This window comes from Carcharhinus amblyrhynchos, chromosome 13 (genome assembly GCF_965287045.1).
Source record: "Carcharhinus amblyrhynchos chromosome 13, sCarAmb.v2.hapA, whole genome shotgun sequence".
NCBI lineage: Eukaryota > Metazoa > Chordata > Chondrichthyes > Carcharhiniformes > Carcharhinidae > Carcharhinus > Carcharhinus amblyrhynchos.
Genome location: NC_137336.1, coordinates 67,954,235 through 67,971,594, shown reverse-complemented (window position 1 = coordinate 67,971,594; position 17,360 = coordinate 67,954,235). Strand labels below are relative to the sequence as shown.

Genomic DNA, 17,360 nt, shown 5'->3' with positions numbered 1-17,360 from the left:
ATTAAACTTCATCTGCCATTTTTCAGCCCATTTCTCTAGCTGGTTCAAATCCCTCTGGAAGCTTTGAAAACCTTCCTCGCTGCCCACTGCACCTCCAATCTTTGTATCATCAAGAAATTTGCTGATCCAATTTACCGCATTATCATCCAGATCATTGATATAGATGACAAACAACAATGGACCCAGCACTGATCCCTGTGGCACACCACTAGTCACAGGCCTCCAATCAAAGAAGCAATCCTCCACAACCACTCTCTGGCTTCTTCCATTGAGCCAATGTCTAATCCAATTCACTACCTCTCCATGTATACCTAGCGACTGAACCTTCCTAACTATCCTCCTGTGCGGGACCTTGTCAAATCCTCTGGAGACACAGGTTCAAATCCCACCACAGCAGCTGTGGAATTTAAATTCAATTATTAAATCTGGAACACACAAAACCAGCCTCGGTAATGATGACCATGAAACTATCATTAATTGTCATAAAGAACCATTTGGTCTACTATGCCCTTTAGGAGACCTGCTGTCCTTAGCTGCTCATATGTGACACCAGACCACAGAAATATGATTTATTCTTAACTGTCCTCCAAAATGTCCTGTTCAAGGGCAACAAATGTTCCCACACCCGATGAAGGAATAAAAAAAAGATAAAAACCAGTAGATCCCATGTTAATAAGTAATGAGGCAGCTGTAGTTGGGTCATCTAACAATGAGTATCATATCATCAATTCAGTGAAATTTCATTTACTTTATATCATAGTTACTAAGATTCTGCATTTGGTAAAGTTAACAGGATGAATCAGAAAATAGAGCAAACTGATCAAAACTACTTTCAGGTAAATTTACAGGTGAGTGAGCAGTGTTCAAAGCAGACTTTCGCTTAAGCACCAATAGCAACCCTTTTACTTAACAAATTAAACAGCCAGATCATCAACAGAGAGATAGCACCGAAGTAAAAGAGCATATAAAAGAACCAAAGATAATGTAGATCCAAGCAACTGGGAGAATTAAAAAGTTAACAACAAAGAAAAAAAAAGTAAGAGCTGCAAGAAGAGAATATGAAATTTGTGAGAGAAATATAAAAATATTTTGCAATTATATTACAAGTAAAAGGTTAATTAGGGTAATGTAGGTCCTTTAAAAGTAGAACTGGGTAAAAACAGCAACTTTTATTTATGTGATGCCTTTAATGCAATAATCATCCATAGAATCCCTACAGTGCAGAAGGAAGCCATTTGGCCCATCGAGTCTGCACTGACCACAACGCCACCCAGGCCCTATTCCCATAATATTTACCCTATTAATCACCTGACACTCAGGTCAATTTAGCATGGCCAGTCAACCTGGCCTGCACATCTTTGGATTGTGGGAGGAAACCAGAGCACCCAGAGGAAACCCACAGTGACACAGGGAGAATGTGCAAACTCCACATAGACTGTGACTCAAGGTCGGAATTGAACCCAGGTCCCTGGTGCTATGAGGCAGCAGTACAAAGCACTGTGCCACCATGCCATCCTATTGCAAATGAAGAGAAAGAAATCACATACTTTTTGAACAATGACTTTGTTTCAGACTTCACAGCAGAAGTTAACATTCCTTAACACGCCTCACACAGATATCCAGGCTACATCTCTATCCTCCAGCGTGCCATTGAGCTGTGGTATCATGAGCCTTTGTGTACAACACCTATCCTGAAACTGATGGCTGAACTTGTTCACAACAGGTAAGTAGCCATGTTTGGGAATATTCACCTCTCACTGGAAATAAAAACAGAAAATGTCTTGTAGGTTGCTCATGCATCTGAAAAAATAGTTAACATTCTGCACCTGTTCTCTATCCAAAGATCCTGACAACGACATCATTTTGTTCCATTTCAAACTCTGCCAGCATTTTCGGATTTTACTTTAGATTTTTAGCATTTTTCATTGTAATTTTTAATAACTTTCAGAGCTCAAGAGTATACATTTTGCTCCAACCCCCTGCCAACAATGAACCCCCACAATGAACTTCCCCCAGCAACTTTTCTGGGGATGTGAAAATTATTGGATTGATTTGAAAGACAGAAAAACAGGTCAAAGCAGCCACTGTTCCTGCTTTTCCCAGTTCTCTTATATATTAGAGAGGTTGGGGGGGTTTGTAACAGGTATATAAAAGTGGAGGTGGATTTGGGTGCGTGTAGGGAGCCACACTGGGTCAGTATCCTGATATTGTCTTTCTGTTTTCTGGATTTCACTCAAGTGAACAGAGTAAAATAAGGAAAGGAATGTGCCATTCTCCCTCTGGAGCCTACTCTGCCATTCATTTAGATCATGGCTCATTTCCAGCTGAATACTATTTTCCCATGCTATTCACTTAAGCCTTCATATCTTTAATATCTAGAAATCTGTCAATCTAACCTGGTTCGGGTAACCCTGACCTATACAGGAAATTCAGATACAATCCACAGAGAATCATCAAAGATGCCAAGAGACAATACCAGACCAAGCTATAGTCCCAGGCTAGCCACATGAACACCCACCAATTATGGCAAGGTTTACACGACATTACAGGCAACAAGGTGAAGATGGGTAGAATCACTGGCAAAAATGTATGAGCTCAACATATTCTGTGTTCGTTTTGAGCAGAGGATCAGCAAGAGAATGTCATCCACCCTGATGGCCTCAGTCAAACCGATATCCAAAATCATCATTGCAGATGTTAGATCGGCCTTCTTGAAAGTTAACCCTCGTTAAGCGACTGGCCCAGATGGGGCACCTGGGCAAGCACTCAGATCCTGCATGGACCAGCTGGTGGAGGTATTCGCAGACATCTTTAACCTCTCCCTACTTGGATCTGAAGTCCCTACCTGCTTCAAAAAGAGAACTATCATCCCTACACCAAAGAAAAGCCAGGCAATGTGCCCTAATAACGGTCATTGGTGGCTCTGACATCCATCATCATGAAGTGCTTTGAAAGGTTAGTCATAGCACAAATCAATTCCAGCCTTCCAGATTGCCTGGATCCACTACTGTTCGCTTACCGCCACAACAGATCCACAGCAAATGCTATTTCTCTGGCTATACACTCAAATCTGGAACACCTGGACAAGGACACTTATGTCAGACTCCTTTTTATTGATTACAGTTCAGCCTTTAACACTTTTATCTTAGCAAAACTTATCTCCAAACTTCGTGACAAGGACTTAGCTCCTACCTCTATGACTAGACTTCCTAACCCAGGTCAGGAAATGATATCTCTTCCATGATTATCCTCAACACTGGTGCTCCGCAAGGCTGTATCCTTGGCCCCTTACTATTCGCCTTATGCACTAATGGCTCTGTGACCAAATTCTGCTCCAACTCCATTTTCAAGTTTGCTGATGACACGGCTGTAGAGGGTCAGATATCAAACAATGATAAGATGGAGTACAGGAAAGAGGTAGAGAATCTGGCAAAATGGTGCTGTGACAATAATCTGTCCCTCAGTGTCAGTAAAATGAAGGAGATAGTCATCAACTTCAGGAAATGTGATGGAAGACATGCCCCAGCCTACAACAAAGGTGATGAAGTGGAGATTGTCGAGAGCTTCAAGTTTCTTAGTGTTCAGATCACCAACAATTTGGCCTGGTCCGTGCACACCAACTTTATAGTTAAGAAAGCCCTCTTCTTTCTCAGAAGACTAAGGAAATCTGACAATACAACACTTACTAATTTTTAAAGATGTTTCATAGAGTTTCATAGATGTTTCTTTTCCGGATGTATCATAACTTGGTATAGCTCCTGCTCTGACCAAGCCTGCAAGAAATTACAAAGAGTTGTGAATGTAGCCCAGTCCATCTTGCAAACCAGTCTCCCATCCATTGACTCCATCTACATTTCCCACTGCCTTGAGAAAGTAACCATCTTAATCAAGGCCCCCACTCACCCTGGTCATACTCTCTTCAACCTTCATATGGCAGGAAAAAGATACAGAAAACACATACCAACAGACTCTAGAACGGCTTCTTCCCTGCTGACATTGGTGTTTGGACGGTCCTACCACATCTTAAATTGATCTTTCTCTTCACCCTATCAGCAACTGCAACACTATATTCTGCACCCTATTCTTTCTTTCTCCCTGTGTACTCTATGAAAACTATGTTTTGTCTGTATAGCTTGTAAGAAACAGTACTCTTCACTGTATCCCAATACATGTGACAATGAAAAATCAATTTGATTCAATCCAATCTCTGTCTTAAACATGCTCAGTGACTAAGCCTCCACAACCCTATGGGATAGAGAATTCCAAAGATTGTTGGGAGTAGGCAGAATTTTGGGTTGATGCCATAATCATATCAGCCACGATCTGATTGAATAGTGGAGCAAGCGTGAGAGGCAGAGTGGCTTATTCCTGCTCTTAAATTATATGTAAAAGAAATCCTCCTCACCTCAGGGAGTTTGAAGACAAGCGGTAAGCCCCCAAGAGCTTTCGGGCAAATAATGAAATTATGTGAACGGTAAATTAGCTCTGCATTATGGCTTTAACAGTTGGCGGACCGATTTCCCAAGCTGTCAGTAACTCGTCAGGGTCAAGCAGTTGAATGCACAGTGGGAGAGCTTTTGCAGTGAAACTGACTGACAGGCTGGGAAGATATTTGTCAGTGAAATTGAAGAGCTGCAGCCATTGACCAGGTGTGAGGATGCTGCTGAAAGACTGCAAAGAGTGCTTTCACTCTCTGATAGATGTTTTCCATAATCCTGGAAGTCATTTTAATTTTCTAGTACTCCACTCACCTTGAGCTCCATGCTGCTGCAGCCAGCTTTCACCACAGCACAAAAGCAGTTTGTACATTTCCACCTTGCACCTTAGATGATGAACAAAGGGAGTAACACCAGCTGCCTTCTATTCAGCCATCTTTTGTTGCTTAGGGAGGAGGGTGTGGACTAGATCCAGAGTGAAAGATGTCAGATCTCCAACACAGGTTCCACAGGTAGAGAACCAGCTCTCTCAACATGTTAGAGCAATACCTCATAAAGCTCAGGATTCCACAGCAGGCCATTGCTCACATCTACAGCAAATTCAAACAAGACGTCCTTCCCAGTGGATCAGGTGGGCTCGCAATTCCAGTGGCTGCCAAATTACCAGTCACTGGAAGGCCTCTTCTTAAGGCCTTGTATTGTCCCCTCCTGTGCAGAAAGAGGCAGAGTATTGAGAGTGTTGACAATGTTGAATGTAGATAGGAGGAAAGGACAACACCTCATAGAATCCCTACAATGCAGAAGGAGACCATTTGGCCCATCAGGTCTGTACTGACAATAACCCCACTCAGTCACTATCCTCACAACCCCTCGTATTTACGCTGGTAGTCCGCCTGACAGTAAGGGCAATTTACCATGACATTCAACCTAACCTGTCCAAAGACTGTGTGAGGAAACCGGAGCACCCTTTGGAAACCCATGCAGACATGGGGAGCATGTGCAAACTCCACATGGACAGTCACCGAAGGCCAGAATTGAACCTGAGTCCCTGGCATTGTGAGGCTGCAGTGCTAACCACTGTGCCACCATGTTGCCTTTGTGGAGAGTGATGGGATGAATGCGAGTGTTGGCCCTCAGATGACGATGTGAAATGCCTGTAGCAAGAATGCAACTGCAGATAGAGCTGACCTGAAAGGCGCTCAAAGTGAATGCTGGGGAAGTCAAAATGTGGTATTCAGTACTTGAAGGTATCACTCAGCTCTCCTATCCCCTCTGAGGTCCTGGACCTTCTTGGTGCACTGTCTCCTGGTGGAAGGAAGCATGCTCCTGCTGCTGACTTTGTTAATCATTTCTGACCTCACCTGTTTAGTTGGAGGAGTTGCCCATCTCCTCCTGTCCTAAGGAGATCTCATCTCAGTGCTCCCTGGCAGATCCTTGCAGAAAGACCTCCAGAATGAAACCAGGGAGACAGTTTTCCCATGTCTCTTCTCCATTCCAATTTTTGCAGAACCTTCAAACTCCATTTGTCTTTGAGACCTTTATGATGGCAGCTAGGGTCTCTTTAATTAGAATTCTTCTTTTAACTGATCCAGTGTGTGATCCCAATTGGTTGAGGAATCCAGAAATGGGATTCCAGTGTTGTGGCTCAGTTAAATAGCGAGGCAAATCGCTCTTCTTCATCATTCATGTTCCTCTCCCACAACTGGCCCCACCATTCTGGTGGAAACTAAGACTTAAAAATTCCATTCTTTCTCTACTCTAATGTGCCATGAATTTCTTGAGTGACGTGTAGTGTGTGAGAGAAGGTAGCCAGCCTTCTATTATTGTTAACCCATCAAAGGGTGTAATAGCCATCTCATAAAAGGTCACCTCAAGGTGATCTATTTAAAATGTTTAAAGCAACATAGGGAATTGAAATGGACAGTTTGACAAAGAGTTGAAAAACAAAGGAATATAAATTGGAAAAAGTAAGAAATTACAATTAAGAAAATAAATGAGGTGGCATATATTAAGAGGAAAAGCCACTGACAGAGAAATAGATATAGTAGCCAAGTGACTAAATTGTGCAATGTCTACATTTAACTATTGTTGTGTGCTGACTGCATTGATACCACTGGGAGTTTATCCAATTGATAACTCTGAGGCAATATGTCATATGTTCTGCCCTCTGTCTGTCCAGAGCTGGCTTGCCTCTGCTGAAAATGACCCATCAACAATGCTACAATCAGACTGAATACACTTGTGTTAGTCAGGGATAGATTATTCTTCTTCCTGACACCTGTGCTTGGAAGTTTTAGGTTGTGAACATCGTTCCACTGTCCTGTTCCTAGCAGGCATTCAACAGTTGAGGCTGGTATATAAATTGTACCCCCTTGGAGATGATCCAAGATGATCCCTGGGTGTATCCCAGGATGGACAAGTGGGAAGAAAATTAGTGAAGAAAGATTGGTGGGAAGCAAATTACTTTAGAGAAAGCTACTTAATAACAGTAATAATTCAGCAGCCAAGGCCAAGTGGCAACATTAAAGCAGCATAGATCAGTCCTGTTGTAAAATTAGATTGTCACTGATGTCTGGGCTTTGACCTTCTTATCAGGGCACCTGATCTTGCGGCAGTGATCCCACGGCCTTTCCATCTCACCTCTCAATCATTTTCTTCCATAGGAAACATGAGTTATTAAAAATAATAAATCTCTGTTGTTTTCTATGGAAACAAAGGAAAGCAAGGCCACATCAGAGTCCATAAGACTAATGTAAGGCAGGTCTAGAGTCTGAACAGCTTCCTCTGTGAAAGGGCTGGAAAATGAAAGACCACTGTGACAGTGCAAGAAGAGTACCAGAGAATCCCTACAGAACAGAAGGACCCATTCAGCCCATCGAGCCTGCACTGAATCTCCGAAAGAGCATTCTAACCAGCCACCACCCAGAATCCATAACCACTTGCATTTACTGTGGCTTACCTGGCTTGCACATCTCTGGACACTAAGGGACAATTCAGCAACGCTAATCCACCTAACCTGTACATCTTTTGAGGAAACACGTACACCTGAAGGAAACTTGGTGTTCCATAAAGGTTCATCAAACCTCTTTGCGTTTGTCCTCTAGGCTTCTATTTATAAAGCCCAGGATTCCGGGGTTTTTTTTAACCACTTTCTTAACAAACCTGTCATTTTGAACAATTATAAGTACCCCGAGCACTCTCTCTTCCTGTGCTGCCTTAGAATTCTGCCTTTATTTAATTTTGACCCTCCATGTTCTTCCTGTGAAAATGTATCATTTCACATTGTGCACAATAAATTTCACCTGCTATATGTCTACCCATTCTACCAGCCTGTGTGTGTCATCTCAAAGTCCATCACTATTTTCCTCGCAGCTCACAATACTTCAAAGTATTTTGTCTTCTGCAAACTTTGAAATTGTGTTCTGTGCACCAATTCTAGATCATGCTTATATTATCAAGAAAAACAATGGTCCTGGGGAACCCCACTTTATACCAGCCTCCAGTCCAAAAAACAACTGTTCCCTTCCCCACCCCTGTATCTTGTTACTCAGCCAACTTTGTATTCATGCAGCTACTGTCCCTTTACTGATGAATCTATTATACTCTTTGAGTACCAGTAAACTAGTTTAATTAACAGATAAACTCATTTGATTGACAACTATTTAAAGAGGCACTAACAAAAAGAGAAGACTTACAAAGGAAGCTTAAATCAAATTCAGAATGTTGCTTTGGGGGCTGATTGGCACTTTGTCCAAATAGTCAACATAGACCTAATCAACTGTATTACCTTTACCAACCTTCTGTGCAACTGTGCCACTTGTCCAAATTAACTTGTCCAAGTTACTGTTACTGTTGTCCTGGTTTTTCATTTCTAAAAATGTTCACTCTACCAAGGTTAAACTGACCAGCTTCTAGTTCTATATTTATCCTTGAGCCCCTTTTTCAACAGTGGAATGACATTTTCAATTCTCAAGTCCTCTGACACAGCCCCGTGTATCTAAGGAGGATTGAAAGATTATGGCCAGTAGTTTAAAATTTCCACTGTTATATCTCTCAGTATCTTAAGATGCATCCCATCTGATCTTGGTGATTACTAGCAAGCATGACATTTATTGCCCATCCCTAACTATTCCTGGGAAGGTAGTAGTGGGGCTTATTTTGAAATGCAGAAGTCCTTGTAGTGGAGATACTTTTACAGTGCTGTTAAGATTTTGACCAAGAGCAATGAATAACTTTACTTTGCACCTTTTCATGTTTGTCAAGACATCACTAAATTCTTCACAGTCAATGAATTGTTCTCAAAGTGTAGTTGTGTTGTGTTTGGAAATACAGTAGCGACGGTCCCACAAGAACAAATGAAATCAAGTCCAATTAACTTCTCCCTGGTGATGTCAAGAGAGATAGTGGCTAGGGTGCGAGGACTTCACACTTCTCTTCAAGTAATCCTGTGTTTTCCTGATAATCCATTTGGTGTCAGTTTGATGGCACCTCTGACAACTCAAGGCACCCTTGTGATCATGGGGGGGATTCACTGTTCCTGTTTGCTGCTGACAGGAGTCCCTTTGTCCCGCTGAATGCGTCGTTGGGGCTAAATCAGGATTCCTGATGGGCACCTATTGCCATTCAACTGGCCTGCCCTGCCAGCCCTAATCAAGTTCTCACCCAGACCAGGTGGGCACCCATTGATTATGCAAAATTATACTGCAGGCAACCTCAGAGCAGCTAAATGCTCTCAGGTCATCCTTTGTATTTTCATCGAGGTATGAAACAATGACCACAATTCTCCCATTGCGACCTGTAACTTTTCTGTTGAGTCGCGTTGGGAGACGTACATCTCTGGCCTTGAATAGGGATTTGCACATGTGTGGGGCACATGCTGGAGGGAGAGCAGTGATTGGGGCGGGCTTGGGGGATGGAGATGGGGGGTGCGGGGGGGGGGGAGTTCCTGCCTCCAGGTGGGATGGGGGATCAGCCGGGGAGGGGGGAGTCTGCGAGAGTGAGGGGATTGCCACTGCTTGGGGGTAGGACCTGGGCATCAGGTGCTCTGGGACATGGGGGAGGATCAGGGCTGGCCTGGGAATTGCTGTGGGGCTACGATCAGGCCATGGGAGAGGCTGGAGGGGCAGCAAAAGGGGGGTTGTCAGTTTGGGATCACTGCGTAGGCGCAGTGTTCCAGAATGTTGAATTCCGGTGCAAATAGAACCCCCCTCTCCCCCCAGGTTGTTAATGAGATTTCCGACTAGGACCTCTTCAGAGTGCAGAGATTCAGGTGAGAAGTTGAACTGACAGAACAGTCAGGATTTAGAATAGTTCTTCCACCAAGTCAGCACTTTTCGGAGAATGGTGGCCAATGTTCATTAATTCAGATGCATTCAACCATGAAGGAAAAGAGCAACAAAGAAAACTGACTGTATGCTGACTAAAAAGCATAAGACTGTCAATCAGCAAGAAGTCTCACAGCACCAAGTTAAAGTCCAACAGGTTTATTTGAAATCAAGAGCTTTCAGAACTCTGTTCCTTTATCAGATGAAGGAGCAGCGCTCCGAAAGCTTGTGATTCCAAATAAACTTCTTGAACTTTAACATGGTGTTGTGGGACTTCTTACTATGCTCATCCCAGTCCGACGCTGGTATCTCCACATCATGATTGTCAGTCAAAGGTGAGTTAAAAAGACTGGACTGAAATCGAATGGAAACAAATGTTTTCAAAGGATTTGAAGGAACTTCAAAGGCTTTGAGCTTTCTATGAAGGCTCTGAGACTTGAAGTAATTGATGTGTTAAAAAATTGGGGCTGAGTGAGCAGCTGTGGAGAAGGGAATTTACCCCCCACACGTGAAAATGACTGACTTCTATCAGTCAGAGGACTTGAAACGGTCTTCTCACACCTGAAGCTTCTGAGAGAGAGAAAGGAGAATTCCTTCTGCAGAATGGATTGCTGCTGGAATTTGGAAGCTTGTAGGCATCCAGGGGCATAGAGGTTAAAGTGCCCAGCCCACTTCAAAGTTTTCACAATGCACAGACCCAAATGAAGACTAATGCCTGAAATCAACATGCCAAGAGTGATGTTCAGGTTTCACGGGACACAGTAGTTAGCATTGCTACCTCACAGTGCCAGGATCCCAGGTTCAATTTCGGCCTTGGGTGACAATGTGGAGCTTGCAAGTTCTTTCCGTGTCAACATGGGTTTCCTCTGGGTTCTCCAGTTTCCTCCCATACACCAAAGATGTGAATGGTTAGGTTGATTGACCATTTTAAATTGCCCCTTAGTGCCAGGGGGACTAGCAAGGTAAATACTGTGCTAGTCCCCCTGGTAAAGAGTGATGTTCAGGTTTTCCAGGGCACAGTGGGGAACAGTGGTTAGCACTGCCTCACAGCGCAGGGACCCAGGTTTGATTCCCAGCATAGGTCACCATCTCTGTGGAATTTGCACATTCTCCCTGTATCTGTGTGGGTTTCCTCTCATAGTCCAAAAGACATGGCTTGTTAGGTGCATTGGCCATGCTAAATTCTCCCTCAGTGTACCCGAACAGGCGCTGGAGCAGGGCAACCAGGGGATTTTTACATAACTCCATTGCACTGTTAATGTAAACCTACTTGTAACGCTAATAAAATACATGGTGTTACGTGAATATGGTCAGGGTACAATTGTTGTCAGTGTAGGTTCAATGGGCCAAATGGCATCCTTTTACATTGTAGGAATTCTATGATTCTAGAAAGGGCAGCCTTGCTACAAAGCTCCTATCCCAGGGGGCAATACTGAGGTCAACCCCTTGCCCCCAGCCCAAGCCCACCCAACAGAGTCAGAGGGGATCATGGGCATTACACTTGACCCTGAGCTACAAAATGCCAGGTCAGGGCATCACTGCCAGAGGCCAGTGCAAGGTTGGCACGGGGATTCTGAAGGGGGTCCATCTAAGAATGTCTCTCTTGTGGTGATGGGCCATACAGGCTTCTGACTAATGGAGCGAGGGCGGGGTGGTTCAGGTCATCCTTATGCCTGTGAGGTGTGTGGGGAAGGGCAGGGGAGGATGCCCCTCTGATGAGGGGTTGGTGGTGCTCCCTTGGTCAGCAGGGGACACCATTTCTGTTGTGGAGGGGAGGGGGTGCTTGTCTGTCAGTGCGGAGAAAGGAGTGCTCCAATCTCTGAACAGCTGGGACTGGGGTTTTTCTGCTATGCATAAATTTGCACCGATCAGGTGGATGAATCCTACCTCACAGCTGCTGATAACACCAGTGGAGAACATTCTGGTTTTCCTGCTGGAATGGGCATCTAGAGCCGATTCAGCAGAATCACTGCCCAAATCTCAGAGTGTTGAACCCCTGACATTCTGATTCAAAATATGAGCTGAATCAAGCTGACACCAGCAAGATAGTAAACAGCATGCAAAAGGTAAATTTGCCACATTATATTAAGGGAAAGAAGCCATGATAGTGGAATAATAAGCACTGGGCTAAACTGATGACAGATTCCTAGATATAATGGAAGAAAGAAGCCCTTTGCATAGAGCGATCAATAGATTTCTGGATCAAATAAATCTGGTTTAAAATTTGCAGTTGTTAAAATATAGTTGCAATCTATGATGGAGAACCCAAAGGTTATCCAAATATTCTTAAGCTGTGTTAACATCATAAATAGCAGCAACAAAAGCTTGAATTATTCTTGAATTATTTACTAATAAAAATACTCCAGTGGTGCTTCACAGTAGGTCTTGGCTATTTTTATGTATTTCTGTTTCTTTAGTGTCTTTTAATTGCTGAACTCAGATGACATTTTACATAATTTAACCAATTGCTTTCTTTTCTTTTAAGGAAGTTACAAATCATCAGCCTGTTAAGAATATCTGTTTTTCTCTCCTCTTCTCTAAATCTATTAACGCACTTGTCTATGTTTTCCACCCGGATGCAGGTTTCTTCCTGTAACATCAGGCTCTTTTCTCCACTCAGATTTGTTGTGTATTTTCAGTAAAATATATCTCCATCTGGTAGACATGTGCAATTCATATTATGGGGAAAGCAGAGAGTCAGAAAGGCAAAATAAGCCAGCATTACAATGGTGCCTACGCCTCAAAAGTAATTCTATAACTGTAAAGCATTTTAGGATGTCCTGAGGATGTGAAAGGTGCAATATACATGCAAGTTCTTACTCTTCTTTCACAACTGAAAGAGCAAAGAGTGATTTTGGACCTAATAAGAAAAATTTGGGACTGAAATCTAGAAACCAATTGAAGAAGAAATGCATGGAAACAAACAGTATCTGCCTGAGACAGAATAACAAAATCCTTCAATGACCTGGAAACAAGGTGAGGAAGGCTTATGCAATAATTAAGACATACACTTAGAAAGTCTACACTGATAACTGTGAGGATGCGGCATAAAATAAGGAAGCATGGTGGCACAGTGGTTAGCATTGCTGCCTCACAGCTCCAGGGACCCAGGGAATCTGGCATTGGGTGCCTGTGTGGCACTTGCATGTTCTCTCCATGTCTGGTGGGTTTCCTCCAGTTGCTCCGGTTTCTTCGTAGAGTCCGAAGTTACGTAGATTAGGTGGATTAACCATAGTAAATGCATGTGGTTACGGGGATAGGGCAGGTTAAGATGCTCTTTCAGAGGTTTGGTACAGACCTGAAGGGCCTCCTTGTGCACTGTAGGGATTCGGTGGTAAACTTAACTTTTCATCAACTGTGATATTTTACAAGTGACTGCAGAACGCTGAGTATTCTACACAGCAATGTTTAAAACCATGTGTGAATTAGATAACTGCACTAATTAGCCCAACATGGGTTTAAACCATTTTGGTTTTATAGGTGTAGGTCTGATGGGATACTGAGAGAGGCAAGGAAGGAAATTGCTGGAGCCTTGAGGGGAATCTTTGTATCCTCACTGGCTACAGGGGAGGTCACAGTAAAAAGTCTGACAACACCAGGTTTTAGTCCAACCGATTTATTTGATTTATTTGATGGACTAAAACCTGGTGTTGTCAGACTTTTTACTGTGTTTACCCCAGTCCAACGCCGGCATATCCACATCATGACTACAGGGGAGGTGCCAGAAGATTCGAGAATAGCTAATGTTGTTCCTTTGTTTAAGAAGGGTAGCAAGGATAATCCAGGTAATTACAGGCCGGTGAGCCTTACATCAGTGGTAGGGAAATTATTGGAGAAGATTCTTTGAGACAGGATTTACTCCCGCTCGGAAATAAGTGGACGTATTAGCAAGAGACAACATGATTTTCTGAAAGGGAGGTCATGTCTCACTAATGTGATCGAGTTTTTTGAGGAAATGACGTAGGTGATTGATGAGGGTAGGGCAGTGGATGTTGTCAACATGTACTTCAATATGGCCTTTGACAAGGTCCTTCATGGCAGACTGGTAGAGAAGGTGAAGTTGCACGGGATTAGAGGTGAGCTGGCAAGATGAATACAGAACTGACTCAGTCAAAGAAAAACAGTAAAAAGTCTGACAACACCAGGTTTTAGTCCAACCGATTTATTTGACTCACAAGCTTTCGAGGTTTCCCTCTTCGTCAGGTGAATGGAGAGTTCTGGCCTCAGACAGAGCATATAAAGCACAGACAGTTTAGAGATTACTGATTAGAATGCGAATCCTTACACCTAACCTGCTGTTCAAGACCTGAAGTGGCTGACAATGTGAGTGGAAGGAGCACTGATCACAGGTTACAGAGATGTGTATTGTCTCCAGACAGTACAGTAAGTGAGGTTTTGCAAACCCAGGCAAGTCACGGGGGTTACAGATAGTGCGACAAAGTCAAAGAAGACAGAGGATAACAGTGGATGGGTGCCTTTGTGAATGGAAGGCTGTGACTAGTGGCATTCCTCAGAGATCAGTGCTGGAACCTTTGCTGTTTGTAATATATATAAATGATTTGGAGGAAAATGTAACTGGTTTGATTAGTAAGTTTGTGGATGACACATATGTTGGTGGAATTGCGGATAGCAATGAGGACCATCAGGGGATACAGCAGGATATAGATCAGTTGGAGACTTGTGTGGAGGAATGGCAGATGGAGTTTAATCCGGACAAATGTGAGGTAATGCATTTTGGAAGATCTAATGCAATTAGGAAATATACAGTAAATGGCAGAACCCTTTTGATAGGCAGAGGGATCTGGATGTACAGGTACACAGGTCACTGAAAGTGACAACACAGGTGGAGAAGGTAGTCAAGAAGGCATACAGCATGCTTGCCTTCATCGGCTGGGGCATTGAGTTTAAAAATTGGCAAGTCATGTTGCAGCTGTATAGAACCTTAGTTAGGCTGCACTTGGAATATAGTATTCAATTCTGTCACCAGACTAGCAGAAGAATTTGGAGGCTTTGGAGAGGGTACAGCAAAGATGAAAGTAAATGTTACAGTTTATTTATTCGTCACAAGTAAGGTTTACATTAACACAGCAATGAAGTAACTGTGAGAAAGATTCACCAGGATGTTGCCTGGTAAATCTATGAGGGGAAATTGGAAAAACTTGGTTTGTTCTCACTGGAACGACTGAGGTTGAGGGGTGACCTTTTAGAAGTCTACAAGATTATGAGGGGCATTGACAGAGTTGATAGTCAGAAGCTTTTTTCCAGGGTGGAAGAGTCAATTACAAGGGAATTTTGGCTTAAGATGCGAGGGGCAAGGTTTAAAGGAGATGGACAAGGTGAGTTTTTTCACACAGAGGGTGGTGGGTGCCTGGAACTCGCTGCCAGGGGAGGTAGTGGAAGCAGATGAAATCGTGATTTTTAAGGGGCTTCTGGAGAAATAAATGAATAGGATGGGAATAGAAGGATATGGTACCTGGAAGGTTAGGGAGTTTTAGTTCAAACGGGCAGCATGGTCAGTGCAAGCTTGGAGGGCCAAAGAGCCTGTTCCTGTACTGTAATTTTCTTTGTTCTTTGGTAAATTTATCTTAAAGATAATCTCTCCAAACTTCCACTAAAACAGTTACTTTATCCTTTTAACAATTTTACTTCAGCTTGAGAACCAGTTTGTGGACATTTAGTGACAGGAGAGTTGTTTGCTTTGCACAATCTACTCTCTAACCATTCACTGATTGATGGTTGTGAACTTGTATGGAATCTGCTGATATGTAGAGTATCACTCTCAAACATTCTAAACCAACACAAATTTCCAGGCGTACACAATATAAGAAGGATCCATTGAGCTCTATGTCATAGAAACGTAGAAAATAGGAGGAAAAGTAAGCCATTCGGCCCTTCAAGCCTGTTCCAACATTTATTAAGATCAAGGCAGATTATCGAACTTAGTAACCTTTTCCTGCTTTTCACCCAAATCCTTTGATCCCTTGAGCCTCAAGAGCTTTATCTAACTCCGTTTTGAAAACACGCAATGTTGTAGTCTCAACTGCTTTCTGTGGTGGTGAATTCCACAGGATCGCCATTCTCTGGGTGAAGAAATTTCTCCTCATCTTAGTCCTAAATATCTCAATCCTACTATCCTCATACTGTGACCCCTCGTTCTGGACACCCCTGCCATCAGGAATACACTTCCAGTCTAGTCCTGTTCGAACTTTATAAGTTCCAATGAGATCCCAGTACCCCCCTCCCCCACCATCAGCAAATATAATCTTCAATCTCTGTTCATAATTCAATCCTGCCATCCCAGGAATCAGTCTGGTAAACCTTCACCATACTCCATAATGATTGACTCTACCTTCAATATTATCCATGGCTGTCCTTCCGTCTGTAACTACTTAAGATGTCCTTTCTTGAAAAAGGACAGAGATCATTTTCCATCTTTTGCCTGTAGAATTTTGTGTCCTGAATTAGGTTTCTAATTCTGGCTCTAGGTTTTAACTTGGATAGATTTTGCAGAGTGTAGTATCAGCCTTAGAATCAATGAAAAACTCTATAAATATTGTCAGTCAGAAATAATTGTTCTGAGAAATTATGCATAACAGCAATACATCATTTCACATTGTATGTTCTTCAAAGAGATCCAGACCAATGATTTTATAACATGTGTCCCTCTATGGGTAGATCATGGACCCAGAAAGCTGGCACTACGTTCTGAACTATTTAGGAGATGACAAAGAACACATTGGACAGAATGTTGATACAATAGCCAGTGCAGCACTGAAAAAGTTAGAGCATTCTTTTTGGGGTTATGTCAGCGAAGTTCCATTCGAAGAACAATGATGATGACAACAATTGGTAGCTGAATTTGTGAGATCAAATAGTTGAAAATACACTTTGCTTTCTGTTATTGGGTCACTGTTTCTGGTTCCTGTAAAAACAGCAATTTCTGTGAAAAACTTATCATACAGGAGTGGAAGGCAGAGGCTTCTGCTAATAGAATTTTGAATAAACCCCTGATAATGTATCTTATGGGGAATGTAGAGCAGTACAGGACTTCAGGAATCCTAGTTCAATGACTAGCAAGAAGAGATAACATTTATATATCACTTTGCACAATCTCAGGACAGCCCAAAGTACTTGACAGCCATTGAGGTACTTTTAGGAAATTCGATAGGCAGTTGTCACATTACAAACTCTTGACTTGAGTCTTTTTGATGTTACAGACAGGAAGTGAATTCTTGTAGTCTGAGTGATGGTATGGCTGGCCAGGTTGAACTTTGATTTAGTGATGAGCTCCAGGACATTGATATTAGGGAAATCTCATATTGGTGCCAGTGAAAACTGGGATAACTGAGCCTGTCTTGTAATGGTAATTACTTAACATTTACAAGACATAAATGTTACCTGCTACTTATCAGTCTAAATCTTGATGTTGTCTAAGTCTCACTATTGCCTGGCATGGCTGACTTCATTATCAGAGGAATTGTGAACAGAACTGGACATTTCAGAATCAGTAAAAAGTCTGACAACACCAGGTTTAAGTCCAACCGATTTATTTGATAGTACACTCATTAGCTTTCGGGTTAGTCCCTTCACCTGATGAAGG

At 42.7% G+C, this 17,360-nt stretch overlaps 1 protein-coding gene across 1 annotated transcript in view; it reads left to right on the top strand.

Moving 5' to 3' along the window:
• LOC145351309 (ran-binding protein 17-like) overlaps nucleotides 1-17,360 on the top strand; it is a 925,757-nt gene that overhangs the window by 667,169 nt on the left and 241,228 nt on the right. The window contains exon 21 of the mRNA XM_080200932.1: nucleotides 1,616-1,723. Within this exon, the coding sequence (XP_080057058.1) occupies nucleotides 1,616-1,723 (108 nt within the window). The remainder of the gene's footprint in view (nucleotides 1-1,615; nucleotides 1,724-17,360) is intronic.